We start from the raw sequence: 20,537 nt of genomic DNA, 5'->3' as shown, positions 1-20,537 counted from the left end.
GATTTTTTTTAATTTCCTCAGTTTCTGTTGTTATGTCTCCCTTTTCAGTTCTGATTTTATTAATTTGGATACTGTCTCTGTGCCCTTTGGTTAGTCTGGCTAAGGGTTTATCTATCGTGTTGATTTTTTCAAAGAACCAGCTCCTGGTTTTGTTGATATTTTATATAGTTCTTTATTTCCTGCCGTCTACTCCTCTTAGGTGTATTTGCTTCTTTTTGTTCTAAAGCTTTTGGGTGTGTTGTCAAGTTGTTAGTGACAGTTTCTTTTTGTAGACACTTAGAGCTATGAGTTTTCCTCTTATTACTGCTTTCATGGAGTCCCACAAATTTTGGTATGATGTGTCCTCATTTTCATTAAATTCTAAAATGTCTTTAATTTCTTTCTTTATTTCTCCCTTGATCAAGTCATCATTGAGTAGAATGTTGTTCAGTTTCCACAAGTATGTGGGCTTTCCATTGTTTTTGTCATTATTAAAAACCAGCCTTAGTCCATGGTGTCTGCCCCAGCCACAAGGACCAAGCAAGGGGCAGAAGGGGCATAGTAGTTCTTTTTATGACTTGTTTGATTTATATTGTTTGATTTTTAATTTTTTGATATTAGGTTTTCTTGAGTCATTTATATATTCATGAGTCACTTGCTCATCAAATACATAGCTGACAAAGATTTTCTTGCATACTGTAGGCTGTCTCTTCATCCTGGCATTTTTCCCTTCTGTGGTAACATTTTTATTGCAAGCAATCCTGTTTGTTGGTTCTTGGTAACATGCCCTGCTGTGTTGGAGTTCCATTAAAAAAATATGCTGCCTCTTCCTTTGTCTTGAGGGGTTTTCCATCAGCACTTTTAAGATTTTGGGTCTCATGTTAAGACCTTTGAACCAATTGATTTGGCTTCTGAATGGAGTAATAGATCTATCTGTGTTCTACCTGTGGATAGCCAGGTCTTCCTGCTGTTTTGCGTTATGCGCAACTCTCCATGGCCTTCTAGAATCATTTACCCCACTTTAGTTATCCCAAGGCATGGTCTGTTTCCCTCCCTCATGAGAACCATCTTATGCCTTGGCACTCTGACATCAGCACTGTGGTTGGATGAATTTTGCCTTATGTACACTCCAAGGCAGAGATTATTTGCATTCTTAATCTGAGTTGATTCTCTATGCTTCTTCCAGAAGCCCTTTCAGTCTCTCCTTGGGTATTCCCATTCCTGTTAAAATCAGAGTCAGTGTGGATTTGATTGATATGTGGGAAGATCCGTTTCTAAGCATGGCAGGGACAAGGTTAAGTGTCATTGGGAAAGTGTCATGTTGTCCCTTTCATCAGATATTTTTCACTAAAGGTTTCCTTTGTGTTTTCTTTGTGGTTTAAAATGTACTGTTGCTTATTATGCGATAATTTTGGTTCTAGGTTGCATACAATTTTCTCATATATATTTATTTTTCACTTAAAATTAAGTCCAGTAAAATTCAAAAGAAAGAGAAGTGAACAACTCTCACAGCTGCTGGCTTTTCCTGGAAGGCAAAGACATCTCAATTTTAAAGTTAGTTTGAAGACATGAAATCATTGTTGTTTGAAACAGCTGCCTGGTCAAAGACTCTTTTGTAGTGTACATATTTAAAAAACAATTTTTTAAAAAATCCACCTGGGGCTTTGTAAAGAAGTCCTTTATCTGAGTCATGAATTATTTTCAGTCTTTTGAGTAACTACTGAGATGATGAAGTTTACTGGAATAAAACAGATGTCTGGTTTCTGTCTCATTTTAGGGGGAAGAGGGATATGTCAATGGGATTTACTTGGTACCTTGACAGCAAAGTCTAAATAAATAATTAGTATCAGCATTCCACTCACTATGGAGCCTCTACCTAAAGCCATTATATATGATTCATGAGAACAAGGAACTTGTCTCTCTTAATCAACAGGTATCCCTCTGGACCTAACATGGTAATGCCTGGTGCACAGTTTCCCAACAAATGTTTATTAAATTAACCAAGAGATAGATAGCATAGCATCTATTATACAGAACATGTCATATAATTAGATGCACAATGTATCCATTCTTCTATTATTTTTTTACAAAGACACTTGGCATGGAAGATCCTTTTAATAGAGACTTTCAGGATGAAGAGATGAGCTGCTATTCCTTTTTATTGGTTCACAATAGATATTTCATCTATAACTTTATATCTCAACTCTAGTCTTTCTCATATGTTCACCAACTTGAGAAAAAAAGATCAACTAAGTAGAAGGTAGTGCAACTCAAGGAGATATATGAGCAAGGCATCAAAAGTACAGAGCAGAGAGAATCATTCATGCAGTTCTTGCTAACTGGGAAAGATGCAGAGGGAAGGGAATTTGAGTGGTCATTGTGAGGGTGGGTAGAGGCTTGCCAAATAGTGAGCTCAGAGAAAGGAGTAAATAGTGCACACAAAGGTTTGAAGGAATTAAAGGCTGTGCCATGGCACTCCTGACTACAAAGCCCCACCACCATCACCAGTGCCTCCAGCACCTGCCTCACAAGACCTTCTGTTTGTTGACATATCATTCATTATACAAAATACAGGTCACCATGGAAATGCTTATTTGGTTGTTGGTGTGTGTGTGTGTGTGTGTTTTTTTTTTTTTAATTAGAGTATGGTTTCTTTCTCTGTCCACTCCCCCCACTTTTTTTTCTGGACCCATTTCCACTTCCATTATATTGAAAACTGGCACACAAAGTGAATTCTCCCCATCACAAATGTTACTACATAGCCAGGCTTCCTGAAGATCCAATTTTACTCAACTATTTGGAGTAAACTTACCAGCAGGTGTGAACAGATGTTGAGCTCTACACAGGCTTGTGTTTTCAGTGTGACATGTTCACCTTCACCCTGGTCTCACTGGTGCTTAGCAGTTGCAATGTGACTCGAAGAGGCCATGGGTCTGACATTCCACATCTGGACACGTGCTAGGCAGCATAGCTATGTATAAAGCTATATAAAAACATACCTCTATATAAAGCTATGTAATGTAAGATCCCTTGGTGCCGTATGTCTTTTAGTAGCCATTCAAGCAGTGATATAAGAATCTATTTTTCCAGGTGATAAGAACTTACAGAAATTTCCAAACTGAGCTCAGACAGCTAACTTTAACAAGAGTTTGACATGATCTCAAGTAATAACAGCATCAAGAATGAATATTTTTTAAAGACTGGTTTTATGGGGAACCATTGAATAAAACCACATATCTCATAACACTGCCAGTCCTGTTCATTCTTTAACAGTGTCTCACACAGACATTTTCTGCAAGCTCTGGGCTCCAAGAATGCTTATCTAACTCTCTTTCTAGGTATTTGGGAGTGAAAAATTAACCCAGACTGTCCATATCGTTTTGAGATTGGCTTTGCTTTATTTTATTTTGTGTTATTGGCTTTTTGACCTATAGTACACTGACTGGGAGATGTGTGATGATTCTTCTCCTTTATTGGTGGTTCTCCATAATTCCCATTCTCTAGAAGCTTTTAATGAGTCATCTTTTGTGCTTACATAATAGTTGCTGTTATTAGTTAGTCATTAACACAAATGGAAGGTGACATAAAAAGCTATCCTCAAATATAACAAATGTGGAAGGGAAGGGACCAGGCAAGCACACCCTGCACTGCACTTTTTCCTAACATGTGATAAAACATGGCTGGCATGAGCCCACGGCCACTCCTCACTTATTCCTCAGATTCTAAAAATTCTCTGCTTAAGCAGGCCATTACGGCGACCTTTTATGACCTAATAAATGAGGCAGACTGTGAATAATTGTGGTTCTTTCTCTGCTTTCTTCACCAGTTGCCTTTATTCCTTTCTAATGTCTCTTGTTGCTCTGAGCTAAATGAAGTTCGGATTGCGACAACGATTTTTTTTATGATATTGTAATATTGGTTAATTTGCCTGCTATTGGTTATGCCCAAGCAGACACATGACCTGTGGCTGTTTGGCTTGTCCTCCAATGGGGAAATAACTTAATGAAGCTAATAAGCTCTATTAAAATAAAATAAACAAATTCACATGGCACCCAGCACTACAGCCACATGCAGTGTGGTTATTGTTTATTAGCCTGAAACACCGGCCCCACATCCCCAACTGCCTACTGGGCATCTTTGCTAAGAAAGCCTTCTATTGCTTCTTCTTTAACCCCTCTGAAACCACAGCCATCAATAATTTTCCCATTAAAGCCCTATCTCCCATGTGGCGTTCCGGGGATGGACCACTTTATCACCTCCTCAACTTCTGTCTCTAATGAAAATCATGGCTGATGCCAGTTTTAGAAGCAGTCAGTATAAAGGGAGCAAACAGATATGGCGTGAGACAAATGGCCTGAGTTTGAAGGCCAAATTTCTTGTTCATACTTGAGCTCTCAATGATCACAACCACAGCTGAGCAACCACAAGCTCTGCCAGAGGCCAGACTCACCAGGACATCTGGAAATGGGAGAGAATGCCTGTGTCCTGCAGGCACAGCTTGCTCAATTTCTCCTTCATAAGTCACCAATCAAACCAGCCAGCTTCCCTCCTCTTGAGAAGAGGAAACAATGAAGACTGAGGGAAAGGCCCAGAAGATCAAGTTCCCACCCATTAGCTACTCCCAGCTTTTCTATTTTTATTTTGGTACCTTCTTAGGACATGAGATTAGCATTTGAGTTTGGGGAAGAATATTTGAATACTAAGCATTTTCTATCATGAGAATTTCTAACAGTTAAACTGTGAAACCTACCTACGTTTCAATCCCCAGTTACAAACTAGACCCATACCCCCAGTTCTTCAGTGATGACTCTGATTAACACTGGCATGGGCAGGCACCATGGCAACAGAAGCCCGAGCAGGTCAGGGCCAGCAGTGACTCATTGACATTGCAGCTCCACTTAGAGTAAATGTGATTTGTGAAGGTTTCCGATTTTAAAACCTTGTCCACAAATTTGATTTTTTTTATTTTATTTAAGAATGTTTTATTATTTATTCATTTATTCATCCTCTTTTGCTTTTATTTTTCACTTATGTCAAGGAAAAAGATATAGTGCTAGTTATATATCAAATCAACTTACACCAAACAAATTTGTCTCAAAGACAATGAACAATGAATCATGATGCTTTTAGACAAAGGTACACAGATGGCCTTGTTACAGAACTAAGAAAGTGACCTTTACCAGTGATATTGAGAAATAAGGAAAATGTGTTTCAAAGGGAACAAGGCTAAGGTAACTCAGACTCCTGTGATCACTGCAGTCTGCCATTTATGAGAGGAAGTTGTTCACTGAACAATAATGCTGTACTACAGTTCCATCAACAAGACAAACATGTTCCCCACTTCCCGGAAATGAGTTATATAATGAGGGACATTAACAGCCAAAAATGGCCATTTAATTACATCTGTTAATTACAGTTTGTACAAGAATTCATAACAGAGAGGCCTCTCCATTCTGAGAATCTAGGGACAGTTAAAATTAACACTAGAAGAATATGTGGAAACAGACCATTACCCTGGGCACCGATGACCCACAAGCCACACAAAGGTTGTTTATTGTCTTGGTCCTAATACCATAAGAATCCACTGAAAGTGCAAAACAGAGTAGAGGTGGATCAAGTACAGAAGTTGAGGTTTTTGCTGTGTTCATGATGTCACACTAGACTAAAGAGATGGAGGAGAGGCTGGGCATCACAAAGGAATTCCTAGGGTGAGGTAGGGGACAGACACGTGGAGAGTGATACCTTGGCATCCAGTACAGATATCTAGGACAATTTGCTAAAGCATGAATCTTGGAGAGAGGAGAAAGCTGAAGGACACCAAGATTTTTTGGACAGGACACATCAAGAAGGCGGCTATAGCTATGAGAAGTCTGACACTGCTGAGTGGTGTGCCAAATGCTGATACCAAGGCACATAGATGGCCTTGTCACAGAACTGTTCAAGCACGTGCACAAGCACAAGCCTGTACATGGTATCAGAGGTTCCTTTCCTGGGATTCATAGAGCACTCTTAGGAAAAATCATAGTTGGTAGCTGTTGGGACAGCAAAGGCAGGCTGATCTCTGTGAGTTCAAGCCAGCCTGGACTATATAACAAGCTATAGGCTAGCTGGGGCTACATAGTGAAATATTCTCTCAAAAATAAAATCATATCTCCATTGAAAGTGACCTTAGGAAAACACCCACTATCTCTGTTGGCAATTTTGGCTTTATAAGTTGTACTGAAGCTTCTTGAATCTCAGCCAGCAGGGAAGACAAAGGCAAGTCCAGAACTAGAGGCGTCTTCCCTCTCATGTCCCCTTACTCTTTCCCATGCTTCTGTCCCTCCACATGTCTGAGAATTAGTGCATAAAAGAAGCTTTCCTGGTACACACACACACACACACACACACACACGCAGACACATGTGCACGTACACACACATATGTGGGGAGGGGTGGAAAGATATAAAACTCTGAGACAAGAACTGCTTTGAATAGTTTTTTCCAATTTATACTCTAGGTTTAATCTCATGATTTTATTATTTTAATTTATGTATGGTTCTTAGAAACCTTGTCCATAATTGACATAATTGATGCTTATAAATTTCCTATCATAAAAGTAGACGTGGCATCTCTGAATCTTCTGTTGAGTTGAATGTCTCATTTCTAATTTTACTTTCTCATCTTTTACACCCCAGTGTTGTTTCATTGCCTGATTCATCCAAGACAGGCTCCTAAGATTTCCCAGGACCTATTTGGTGTTCATAATTAATTCCTGATTTTATAAAGCCCTATATTCTTCTTGTATAGTTTTGTAATCTTCTAACTGGTTAACCTCAATGGTGCCAGTGTAGCCTGTTGTTGTTTTCATGGTTTGTAATAAGATATCCACAGCTACGGATTTTGTTCCTAGATGGAGTTTGGTCGCATGTACTGAGTTCCAATCCAGAGTGTAATGTTTATTTGTTTGTTTAGTAAGTAGTGCATAATTACCATTTTGAGTTGGCATTTGCCATTTTTTTTTTGTTTTGTCTTGTTTTGGTTTTGAGTTATACCTTAATTGATGTGGATTGGTGGTCCTTTTCTGGTTAACTTTTGATCACAATTTCTCATTTAACTGTACTGTTGTTTCCATTGCTATGTGAAATGGGAAATAGTGTCTTAAAAGATAAAAAAGTAATTATTGTCCCAAGCTCATTAAATTTACATTATCGATAGCATAGGTTTAATTTTTTAATTGGTAGCAATTAAGACTATTGTATCACTGATGTAGATGAATGCTACAAAGAGAATGAATAGTGAGAAAACTGAAAATTGTTGGGGGGTGGTCAATGGGTGATCTCAATATAAGTTACAGCAGTGAACTTCAGGGATGGACAGAGTATCATGCAAGAAAAAAGTAATGGCACCTGTGCATCCTGATGAATAGGCAGACCAGTGTGGATGGGGCCATGTGAGCAAGGAAAGAGTGGGGGAGATAAGGATAAAAGAGAGAGCCCAGACTTTTCTAGTCACAGAATGAGGACTCTCAAATAGTCAACTGTGGCTTCTGTGTGGAGAGTGGATCAGGAAAAATGTAAAGGGAAGTAAAGAGCCACCATCATCACCCAGGGGAGAGAAGAGCAGCCTGGTGTCTGGGTTCGTGATAGAGAACTAGAGTTATCTACATGTCAGTGTTTGCCGCCATGTAGCCTCTGGTCACATCAAAAAACAGGCTGTATAGAGAGAAACTGACCAGGGACAGAGTTGGGGGTGGTTTCCAAATTTTTCAATCAAAACAGTTGGAAAAAACAGCAAAAGAGATAACAAAGGTATTGTCAGGGAGGAAAAAGGCAGGATTCTGAAAATGACACACACATACACACATACAAACACACAGAGAGAGAGACAGAGAGACAGAGAGACAGAGAGACAGAGAAATGACTCACAGGAGTCTTGAGAAAATTATCCTCGAAGAGAGAGACAGTTACCAAAATGGCAGTGCTGTGGTACAGCCAGGCAACAGAAGTCAACGGGTTGGCACTTGCTTTGGCATAGATGTAGATGTAGATGATATGGATGGATGGATAGATAGATAGATAGATAGATAGATAGATAGATAGATAGACAGATGAAATATAGAGACATAGAGATATAGAGGTATAAATAAACCCATGACTTGGATGAGAGCTGTATTACAGAGAAGCAGGATCATTTTACTCGTGGCAGTGGGATAAGGGTGGGGGGCAACACCAAGGGAGAAATGGGGAGAGAAAATGGAGGAAAGCATTCAGGGGTCTTTGCTGTAAATTTGTTATAAATAGGGGAGTTCTGGGGAGTGGAGGGGACAGAGAATATGCTTTATGATGGTTGTCTTTAAGGCATGTGAGCATGCTATGCTAGTGATGGAGGAGCACAAAGAAGCAGCTGTTCAGTGGAGATAAAGTGAACAATTATAGGAAGAAAGATAATGTGTGGCAGTAGGCATTAGGATAGGTGGCTCACAGAGCACAAGCCAATGGTTTGGCCATTTCATCATCTAAACTCTGTCATCCGGCAGAGTCTGCAGCTGCAAATGAAAGTGATTGGTGGATTTGTTGGAAAGAGTGGCGATCAGTTTTATCGATAGGTTATATGTTCCTCATAAGGTATGGAGCAAGGTAATCAATTAAGTATGAACAGTGAAAAGTCGCAGGCAAGAAAAGCTGTGAATTGATGATCCTCTGGGACATGGAAAATATCTAGTGCAGAATTATGGCGAGATGTCTGCAAAGGCTGGTGCCAACTTGATAATTGAAAATGTAAGTTTGGAGGGAAGCTAACAGTGTAATTCTGTTTTGTTTTGTTTTTTTACTTGTACATTTAGCACCATAGATGCATTAGTTGAATAAAATAGTATTTGTTTGATGTTTTATTAAAAAAAAATAGTGAAAGGAAACATGAGAGAGGGCGTTGAGGTCTACCAAGGTTGTATCGAGTGTGTGCAGAGACTCAGTTGTAAAGGAAGCAATGACCACTAGGAAGCTTCTAGAATCAGTGATCAGTGAAACCCACACTGAGTTCTCCAGGTTTTATCTTATCTTATCTTATCTTATCTTATCTTATTTTATACTATTTTATTTTATTTTCAAGACAGGATATTTGTGTAGCCTTGGCTGTCCTGGAAATTACTCTGTAGACCAGGCTGGCCTTAAACTCAGAGATCCACTGCCTCTTCCTCCCTAAATGGAGGGATTAAAGGCGTGAGCCACCATCTACCAGCCTGCATTGTCCACATTTTCAAAACGAAGACAAAATTAAATTTCTCACTGGTGATTTCGTTGGTATAAAAATGTACTGTTAGGTAAATGTGTACCTAAGCGGTAAGCTCTGGATTCCGGGAGAGACCATGTTTCAAAAAAGAAGTGGAGGGTGTGGAGAGTAACAGAGGAAGATGCATGATATTTTCACAGACAACATGAGCACACACACACACACACACACACAAGTGAACAGTGCTGACTAGATTGTTAACCAATGTTCATGGCCCTTGCTGTATTCCACTCTGTTATATATTACTGTGTTTACCAAGCTTGTATTAAGAAAAGTATACTGTCAAGAAAATGGTTTTAAACAATTGCATCAAATGCCTTTATTGCATATGTGTGATATTTCATTGAGAAGTTTGCGACAGTTGTTTGCATCTCACTTTCAGAAAGCCATATGAAAGCATAGCAAGTGCACTGAGCCAAGAATGCTACACTGTCTAGAAAATACATCTAAGACATGTTGGAAGAGACTGACTAAAGAGTTGGCTTGGAGACTGAAAGGCTTGGGACACATGGACACACACACACACACACACACACACACACACACACATTTTCTTGGCTTCCAAAGTTTGCTAGATGTGCTTATGAAGCCGTGAATTCTTCTAGTCAGTCTCACAGTGTAGCCCAGGCTGGCCTCAAACTCATGATCCTCCTGCCTCCGTCTTCCATGTACTGATATTGCAGATCTTTTGCTGCCATGCCCATCTTAAGTCAAGTTTTTAAATAATAAATTAAACTTGTCTTAAATTCAGTAGAAAGGTCTATAGTTTACAAGGTTATGTAATGTATGTCTTGTGAACCCTTAAAACCAAAAACTAACAAACACATGACAATATGGTCCAACTTTGCTAGGGGCCAAGAATTGCCAATTAGTCAGCTAGACAACCTGACTGACCTTTCAGAATCATAGATACTGGAAGGAATAGTTATAGCTGGTGGCAAAGAGGAAGCTTGCCTCATTCCTCCCCATGCTAGTCTGTGCAGCCTGCCTGGGACCAGCATGGTGCTGTGTGTTAAATGCCAGCATTATCTGGAGACCTTGGGTCCCAGCAAAATTCTACTCTTAAAAGCATTTATTTTATCAAATAACTCCAAAATTATAAAAAAAAAAAAAAAAGAATCTGTTAAGAGATTATTTTGGAACATCATTCTTAATTGTTTAATAGCTGGTGTTAGATCATTGAAGAGACATGAAAAAGAAATAAGGGAATTAAACTTTATATATTTTTTTTTACAGCCAGAACCTTTCTTTTGACATGTAAGAACATTTTTTTTTTCACATCTAATCAAAACATAAGCACATCCTGCGGTCTTGTTCACTTCAGCAAAGCACTTGAAAAGCCTTTTACCTAAGGGCTGGGCCTCTCTCTCCCTTGCTTTTCAGCACCACAACAGCTTTTCAATTCTTCGAGCTGTGAGATGCATAACTTGGTTTCAGAGCAGAGTCATTCAGAAGCTCATGTCTGCATGATTGCAGCTGAAATAGACTAAACAGAAAATGCAGCCTGTACAAATTGCTGTGGGTTATCTATACAGCTACAGCATGTGGTGAGAACCTGGAAGCTTCCTGGGCAGAATTTATGAGCCTTCCAGTAAATCAGCCCAGCTCAGTGTTTCAGACCTGTGTCCAACTCGCCTTGGCTGTCTAGACACGGCCTAGGATGAGGCTTCAGAAACGGGTAGAGACTAAGCTGCCAAAGCCACCAGAAGCCTTTGACCTTCTTCTAATGTTTCAACCAGATAATTATTTTCCCTCTCAAGAATTTGGCTGTCCTTTAAGGGGGAAAAAATAAGATTTTCCGTGTGAAGAACCCCTGAAAGAAAATACCCTGGAGAAAGGTCAGTGTGATGGAGCCAGAGCTGGATTCCTCAGAGCCGCTCGGAGAATGTGGAAAGTCTGTGCGGACTCTGCTTCTCCTGCTTTCCAGCTGGCCAAGGGCTCTCCAGACAATGGCGTCCAGCTCTGCTCACCCCACACCTTTACATCTGGAAGGAGCCTTGGCAGTGTAGTGGAAAGAGCTCCAAATGGAAGCCTGTGCAGTTAAATTGGAGAAACAGTAGAGGCTTAATTAGATCCTTTAAAAGCCATGTATTCTTTTATTCTCTTTAAATAAACTATCACCCTTTCTGCCCAGGAGCAAAGGTCTAGCCTTTCTAATTTTCCAACAATGAACTTTTATCCTTGGACATGGACAGTATATTTTCTTGAGCTGTATCACAGCCTATTTAAAATTACTCACCCTACTTTATGGCTTATCTTTTCAATGTTTTATATTCTGTGTTTTCTATAAAAGTCAAGATCTGGTCAAAAAATAAAAACAAAAAACTACATGATTTTAAACATAAACGCTCTGTCCAAGTCTGCTCCACCGTGTTTCCATCCATTGGTGCATTTCTTCACCCATACAGCTGCTACATAGACATCATATGCCAAGGACTGTGGGAGCTTCTGGGTCTACTGGTTTGTTGGCCTGTGATTCAGGGAAAATCCCCCAGCTCTCTCTGAATCTGTTTCTTTATCTATGAAAGCAGCTCTTTGACCCAATTTTCAGAGTTGCCTTAGAGGTCTAGTGGGATAGCCTGTCTCATAAGATGGTTAAAAAGAGAGAGGGGGGAGGGAGGGAAAAAGAGAGAGACAGAGAGATACAGAGAGAGACAGACAGACAGAGACAGAGAAAAGTTTTTCTTTGGCTTTTCTCCATCAATTGCTGTACCCCAATAGCCAAAAACACCAGAGATGTCAGTCAACTGCTCGTAAAACTCATAAGCTGAACTGAATTAAAATATATACCAATGACCCATGCATGCTAGCAAGAATGACCTAAAGAAGCCTTGATGGCCCGGCCCACCACTTCATCTGGGAAACAGCAGGTGTTGTGCCCTCCAGAATCTAGACGTCCAGCTATGTTGAAAGAAATGAGTCTGAGGGAAAATGTTCTAAATGGGGAAATCCTGACAATAAATATTTCCTCAAGATAAATATAAAGTTTCTCCCCAAACACTGCTTAAATGGAAAAGAAAAAATAACAGAAGTAAAAATACAGTCAAATGTTTAAAAGACACAGCAGCAGTACTTAAGCCATCTAGGTCGACACAGAGCCAGTGCCCTGCAGTAAAGAGGCAGCTTTAAAATACCTTGCTAAGTCAGGGGTTATTATTTAGTTTATAGATTTATTTGATGTGTATGGGCCTGAATGTATGCCTGGTGCTGACACAGGCCAGAAGATGGCACTAGATCCCCTTAAACTGGAGTTACACACAGTTGTGAGCCACCAAGTGGGTACTGGAAATCAACCCAGGTCCTCTGGAAGAGCAGCCAGTGCTCTTAACATCTGAGCCACCTCTCCAACCCCAAGGAGTAGTTTTATTACTGAATGTCACATATACAAAAATGAACTCAAGATGTGCAAACTGGAAGATGATCAATTTTGCCTAGAACTGAGAACTGCTGACAAACGTCAAAGCCAAAAAGGCCGCTTATTTCTCAACACAAACAAAGGAAATAGTAAAATAAAGGTTTTGGGTTTTTTTTTTTTTTTTTTGCCATGTGCATCTCAGCATGACAAACCCAAAAACCCAAAAGCAAACATACAGCCATGGCAAGAAACAAACATCAGAGAGACTTCTATTCAGAAGTGATAGTTTTTCAGCTTGGGATAAAAAATGAAATCCAATTTGCTATTGGGATTTTTTTTTTCAAAAATAGGTGTTTTGAAAAACAAAATAGGTAAAAGTTGGGGGTAAAAAGCCAAAGAAGAAGAAATGGGAATGTTGGGTAAATGTAAATAAAAGTGAGAAGCCATTGGAGTGATATATAATAAGATGCTGGAATCTGTTTTATACTGTCAATAACAACTTCAAGACAAAGAGCATCCACAAGGTTAACAAAAAGATGATCAATCTCTTTATTGAAAAACAAATTTTAAGGATTTGATGGAGAGGCACTTAGAAATCCACAGAACTATTTAAAGGTGTTGTTTGGTACCTCTGGGTGTTACTGTCTACAGAATGCCTACACACACTAACTTGCCACAGCTTTGGGTACCGCATAATCAAATTAATTATTTCCACACATTTTAAAGGCTTTATTCCTAATATAAATTACATTTCCATTTCAATTTCTATGCTATTGTGAAAATCTGTTGATTTTTGTATATCCTGCCTTTTACGCAGTGACTCATTTAATTATAGTTTATGTATGTGTGTATATAGGTATGTATGCATGCATGATGCATATATGTATTATGTATATATGTATGTATGTATAAGCATGCATGTGTGTGGGGACATGTGATTGCCATGGTGTGCATGTGGAGGTGAGAGGATGTTTTTCTGTAGCTGACTCTCTCCTACCATGTGGATTTAACCTTGGGTCACCAAGCTTGCTAGTAAGTGCCTTTACTCTTTAAGCCATTTCACTGGCCTGTAGTATATGTTTTGTTGTGGTTTTGGATAGTCTAGTTCTGAGTAAATTTCAACAATGCTTATTATTAGAATGTTACTAATTTCTTTCACACTATGATATCTCACAGGTTGCTTAAAACATATGGTCTAGATATTTTCTCAGTTTCTCTTATATTTGTTGCTATGGACCCTCTCTTCTTTGGTAGGGGGCTAATCTTGCACATTTCTTTTCCCCTTCCCCCAGGTTTGGGATTATGTATAGTAGCTAATGGGATAACTAAATACCTGTGGATATGCTTATGTATCCTTTGTGTCATTTTTTGTCTTGGCTGTTTCCTTTTAACCTACATGAATTATCTGCTTTGATTTCTCAATCTTTTAGGATTTCCTAGAGACATTGACTCTTCCTTCCTTCCTTTCTTCCTTTCCTAAGTAGTAAAGACATCTAGGGTCATCCAGTCTCTTGGAGCTTTCCCACTGCCCCACTGTGTAGATGGGAAGTATTTAGACACTGTATTACCTTCTACATAAGTCACATTCTTGCTTCGTTTGGGATATAAGGACCATCCATGATTATATGGTTCATTTGCTTTTTCATCTCTGTATTTTTTGAGACAGGACTTCAATGTACAGCTGTCTTGGAACTCACTCTGTAGACCAGGCTGGCCTCAAACTCGGAGATCCACCTGGTTTTGCCTCCTGAGTGCTGGGATTAAAAGCGCAGGCCATCCATTATGCCTGGCTTGTACACTTCTCTTTAGAAACTCCTTCTTCTTTCTTCTCTTTTCCCTCTTCTTCCTACCATCATTTGTATGTGAGCAAAGAATATGATTTTTCAAGTGTGTCAAGTCTAGCATTGTGTATGTGTTGTCACCTAAATGTTAACTGATTTTGTATATAATGGGAAAATATTTTCAAACATTCTATTTGTTAACGTATCCCACCTCCCCTTTTCTCCATCTATGTTGCTCTCCCTCTCCCATATCCAGGTAAATCTTCCTCCCATCTTTCCCATTTCCCCCTTCAAAGCACCTGTACCTGTCCTTCTATTCCTATCTCTAGAGCTCCCCATCCCCATGTCATGGTCCTTTTTTATTTCCATGGTGTCTTCAGTTACTCCAAGTGATATACTGGCATATGAAGATGCAGAGACAGGATCCACAAGAGAAAGAGCAGCACTTGCCTTTCTGCTCTGGGTAACCTCAGTTTAATATTTTCTGGTTCTATTCATTGCCTCACAAGTTTCATGTCTTCATTATTCTTTGAATAATACACCACTGTGGATATGTACCAATTTCCATTATCCATGTATCAGCTGAGGGACATTTAGGTTGTTTCCATCACTGGATCTTCAAAACTGCGGATTCTAATCTTGGAAGAGATCCATCCTTCTTTCTTGCAGTACCTATTCAACATCTAAACCATCTATATCACAACTTCAGGAAGTCCATCCATGTACCTTGTCAAGTCCTTTTTATTCTTCTGTTTTCTACTTTCCCCAAAGCAGAAAGCATCTTCCTTCTGATGCCTTCCTTCATTCTTTCTCTGACTGTCAGATCCTTTTGTGCTTCTGTTTTCATTTGTTCATTGTGGCAGAGGTTCAGATACGGGTGCTTTGAGCAAACTGTTCCCATGAACATGGAAAGGCAGAGGCAACACCTCATTCACCACGGATGAGAAATAGTCTATGCGCCATCACTCTACGGAGACACAGGGTGGGAGGTGTGTCTTCTGCATTTAAGTAGAGAAATCTTGTTCCCTAAGCCTGGGTCCTTAAAGGCAGAGGATCGAGCACACTGAACATCTGCCATCATTTAAGGGGCAGTACTACTGAAGGTCTGCTCTGTGCTTGCCCTGGAGCACTGGTGTGAGCACAACGCTCTTGTCCAGCTCAGAGTAAGAAAACTCACCCACTCACACACCATTCTCCTGCGCATACACCAATCCTGATGTTGGCATGACTTGAGAACAGCAGATATAGTTCACTTCAGTGGAGAGTGAAGAGAAAAACAGAATAAAATTAAGCCACAAACTTCAAAATCCTCTGGGGAAGTAAAATAATGAGCATAGACATGATGCACTCACCGTCTTCATGATGTGTACTGGATCAATAAAAACAGATGTTCATCAGAATAAATAAAAAAAGATGGTGTTATGAATAATTCTGGGTGTGGGGGGAGCAGGGAGGAAGGAAAGGACAAAGGTTGGAGGAGAGAAAAAAGTTAATTCTGAAATCAGAACTTTGATAAGAAGTAGGAAATAAAAGGAGGTTGAGTAGGATGTGAAAATGCATGATAAAGGGACTGACCATGCAGGGACGTTGAGGAGCTGATGCCTGTGCACATACGGGCTGAGCTGAACCCCCCCCTCATAAAAGGCAACTGCTGTGCAAAGAGAGGTGCAGAAATCAGTATGTGCAGGTCTGTTTGTAGGCTCAGCAGATCTCACACTTTCCAGAAACCTAAAGAGGCATTGTAGCTAGAGAAGGAAGAACAAAGGCAACTCCCAGCTAGGTTTTGTGAGCCAACATAATACCTGTGGTGGTCTGAATGAAAATGGACCCCATAGGCTCACAGGGAATGGCGCTATTAGGAGGTGTGGCCTTGCTGGAGTAGATGTGGCAGGGGTTTTTTTGGAGGAAGTGTGTCACTAGAGGGTGAGCTTTGAGATTTCAGAAGCTCAAGTCAGCCCCACTGGCTCAGTCGCCTTCTCCTGCTTGCTGATCCAGATATACAACTCTTGGCTCCTTTTCCAGCACCATGTCTACCCGTGTGCCGCCATGCTTCCCGCCATGATGGCGATGAACTAAACCTCTTAACTGTAAGCCAGCCCCAGTTAAATGCTTTCCATTATAAGAATTGCGGTGGTTGTGGCATCTCTTCACAGCAATAAAACCGTAAGACAACTCCTGCAGTCTTTATTCCTAAATGCAGATAGCCATTTCAGCAAAACAGCTGAGCCACATTTTAGGAAGCCATGTGGCTGAGTATGTAGAGTGAATGCAAAGGGAAATATGATGCTGGAAGACAGATGAGGAGACCAATGAGGAGGCTGATGACATGGTGGTGACCGATCTCAAAGGAAGGTGCTCGTGGGCGGTAAAATGGAAGTATGGCATGGAAGATATCAAAAGTGTGGTGTGAAGATATCAAAAATATCTGCATCATATCCGGGTTGTGCCATGGCTGCCTGGTTGTGCCATGGGAATGGTAGAGAAAGCCAATCTGAAAATCAGCAGTTGAGTTGTTCAAAATAATGCTTCTCTGAGGTACTCAAGTGGAGAAGCCAACAGGGAGTGTAATACCGGGGAAGCTCTGAACAGGGGATACAAACATGAGCACCTTCTGGGGTTGCTGGAAATGGGGCTGTTAAGCTCAAATGAAAGCAAATCAAACAAGAGTAAGCAGAAACAAAAACAGAAAACCAGTGCTAGGATCCATTGGAATTGAAGTATTTCTGAAAACATGACATAGTATCACTAAGTGTCATCATCAAATTATCATGAGTTTCGATTCTGTAACTGTAGAAATCCTTCTTCAAAAACAAACAAACAAAAAAGAGCAGTAACAGTAATTGTGACCATCATGGGCGACACATCATTATGATGGCAAAAGCAAAAATAGAATGATTTCATTACCCTAGAAGGTTAAGCAAATCATTATACATTCATATCGATGAATGCTATGCCATCATAATTCTATAATACATGGCATAATAAAGATTTAATGCCATGTAAATGGCCATGTGTAACAGTAAGTGAAAAAGAGGAACATAAAATTAATAGAGCATGTACTGGCTACTTTTGTCTCAATTTGATGCAAACTAGAGTCATTTGAGCAGGGGAACCCAAGTTAAGAACTTGCCTACATGAGATCGGACTGTGGGTAAGCCTGTAGGGAATTTTCTTAATTAGTGATTGATGGGGAGGGCTGAGTCCATTGTGGGTGGTGCCATTTCTGAACTGATAGTCCTAGGTTCTAGGCTGGAGTGGAGAAAGTAGCCTGAGCAAGCCATAGGGAGAAAGCCAATAGCCAGTTTTAATGGCCTCTGCATCAGCTTCTGCCTGGCTCCTGCCCTGCTTGAGTTCCTGACCTAACTTCTTTCAATGGTGGACTGCTACCTGGAGTGTAACTTGCTCCCCAAGTTGCTTTTTGTCCTAGTGTTTCATCACACTGACAGAAATCCTATGACAGAACTTGGATTGTCAGGTGCTGCTGTGACAGACCTGACCAGTGTAACTTGCTCCCCAAGTTGCTTTTTGTCCTAGTGTTTCATCACACTGACAGAAATCCTATGACAGAACTTGGATTGTCAGGTGCTGCTGTGACAGACCTGACCATATTGTTTGGGGGAGGATTTATGGAAGGACTTCGAAACTTTGGGTTAGAAAAGCTGCCTGTAAGAGGTTAGCAGATGGCGCTGAAAGAAATGCAAATGATAGAGGCCTGGCCTGTGGAAGAGGCAAGGGGGAGGCAAGGTCTCCATTGGGGGCATTTGATATTTAAGTTAAGACTATGTGGTTCTGGTCAGCTGGGGCTGAAGAATCAGTTATTAACCAGAGCTGTTTTACTAGGGACAGTTATTGATGGTTAGCTAAAGTGGAGAAATTAGTAGTGATTAAAAAGAGACCAACATCACTGAGGTGAAATCTTTTAGAGCTCTTTCCTCAGAGTCAGCACATAGACGCTGTGCTCAAGAGGCAGCCAGGAGTGTACCTTGTGCTGACAGCTGAGCTTTATAGTGTTAGTCTCTCAGGTGATACTGGTTTGAAGCCATGAATGAGTCTGGGAGAGCAGCTGAGGCTTCGTGCTGTGAGAGGCCAAAGCAATGGGAGAAGGTGCAGCCTCAGTAGCTGTTGAAGCCCCGGACTGAAAGGGTCATGCGGAGAGTTGGATCTTGGCGTTGTGAAGAGAGCCCTGAAGAGACTTCTGGTGAAAGTGAAAGTACAGCCCAATTGCAGCAGGAGACCCCCAGCATTCTGGAGACCCCAGTGCCACAAGACTAAGATGGTGCTAGAAAGGAAAGGAGTAAGAGTGAATTTCAGCTGCATCAGAAATGTTCAGAATAGAAAATTATAAAAAACAAGATCATCCGTAAGTAGTGGAACCTGGATGGTTATCATTTTCGTTCTTTTTGTCTAGTTCCAAAATTTCACGTATTGGAATTTATTATGTACTATGTGTTGTTTTGTCATCCAGAAGACAGTATAAAACTCCAGCATTGTCCTAGTTATAAATTGACAACAAGAGGCACCTTGCCTGTCACCACAAGTGACCATGCATGCTTTCTTTTCACACCCTGAGGAGCATCTGTCCTCCGAATCCAGCAAGTTGTAGGGATTGTTTCTTGTTTTTTTTTTTTTTTTTCATGTTTTTTTTAGATTATAGGATCATTACTGTACTTTTCCAAGTTTTCTAAGCTATCTAGTCAACTAGATTTTTATAAGAGCTTACAAAATTGATCTAATCACTGGGCAATGGCAAGTGCTTTTTCCAGAGCACAGCTGCCCGTCAGCACACAGCCCCAGCATCTCCTGTGTGTCTTTGTAAATCTAGGAATGGAACACAAGGTCTCTCTCATGCTGGGTCAGTGTCCTAGCACGGAGCTCTTCCCTCTGCATGCTTGGACCAGGAGAAAGATTTTATTTTCATTTAAAAATTTGATGTTCTCTTTCTACAGACTCTTTAGCTTTAAACCTCAGCCCTGTTAACTAACTGTGAGATCTCCGCTATATGATTTATTTAAAAAGAATCCTGTGAGAAGTACACAGCAGAGCTCATTTGTTATTTTAAAATACAGTGAGTCATTTGCGCTCGCATCTAGTGGTTTTCAGAGAACTACCCCTCCGAACTGTCATCTGCGTCTGCAGCAATCTGAGATCATTTTGAATTTAGCTCTTAGCTAAATGCATATTTGGTTCTTTTTTTTTTTTTTTAACTCTAGGAATGTATACAAAGACTATCGTTTCCTGGAGCTGGCCTGTGATTCCCAGGAAGACGTTGACAGCTGGAAAGCATCTCTGCTCAGAGCTGGGGTCTATCCAGACAAATCTTTAGTAAGTTGGATCTATTTCTTATCTGAAAGAAATTACTACACACTATGTTGAAGAAAATTCACCAGTTTCTGTTAGTGAAGCAAGTATTCTCTTTGTCTTAATTTGTCGCCCTTTAAAGATGCTTCACTGTTCTTTTTCACATCGATACTTTTATGCTTTATTTCTCAATCAGACTTCTTCAAAAGCTAATAAGTATACTTGTTAAAGAAAACTATTTCATTCTTAGTCAACATATGTGCTCTTAGACCAAGAGAAATATTTTAATTTTATTTAAAAAGTTGTCCTCTATACATTATCCTACGGCTGATAAATAGTATGAGCATACCAGCAGTCATCATAATAGCATTTTATATTTATATTTACATTTCAGAGCATACTTATTTCTCTAAAAGCTTCTTTTACTATGTCAGTATTACTTGTATCCATAGTTCTGTCTGATTCAGACTCTGGATACTGTCACTATGAGTGTGAAGAACAGAAAAAATACACAGCTCTCCCACTTATCTTTACTAATATTCTTCAAGTGTCTGGGAGACACTTCTTTCCTTCAAGTTAATAAACAGACCTTGTCTTCATACTCTTCACAAAATGTAATGTTGCACAGGCGCCTTTGAAATTAGACTTCTTAAGTCCCTCCACTGTCTTTGCTCACACCAACCAACATAGTATGCCAACCTTCACATTCTCTCTCTCTGTCTCTCTCTCTGTCCTATCTCTCTCTGTCTCTCTGTCTCTGTGTATCTCTGTCTCTCCCTTTCCAGTCCCCAGGCCACTCCTCTCTCTGTCTCCCTTCCTTTCTCCCTCCTGCCCTCCCTACCCACATGCTGCTC

The 20,537-nt window shown here is 40.2% G+C and overlaps 1 protein-coding gene across 5 annotated transcripts in view; it reads left to right on the top strand.

Annotated features, from left to right (window-relative positions):
* Nucleotides 1–20,537, top strand: part of Dnm3 (dynamin 3) — a 457,535-nt gene that overhangs the window by 343,942 nt on the left and 93,056 nt on the right. For all 5 annotated transcript variants that reach the window (XM_076941476.1, XM_034513132.2, XM_034513130.2 and 2 more), the window contains one exon: nt 19,596–19,707. In XM_076941476.1, the coding sequence (XP_076797591.1) occupies nt 19,596–19,707 (112 nt within the window). The remainder of the gene's footprint in view (nt 1–19,595; nt 19,708–20,537) is intronic.

This window comes from Arvicanthis niloticus, chromosome 10 (assembly GCF_011762505.2).
Source record: "Arvicanthis niloticus isolate mArvNil1 chromosome 10, mArvNil1.pat.X, whole genome shotgun sequence".
NCBI lineage: Eukaryota > Metazoa > Chordata > Mammalia > Rodentia > Muridae > Arvicanthis > Arvicanthis niloticus.
This window is presented reverse-complemented; position numbering and strand designations above follow the sequence as displayed.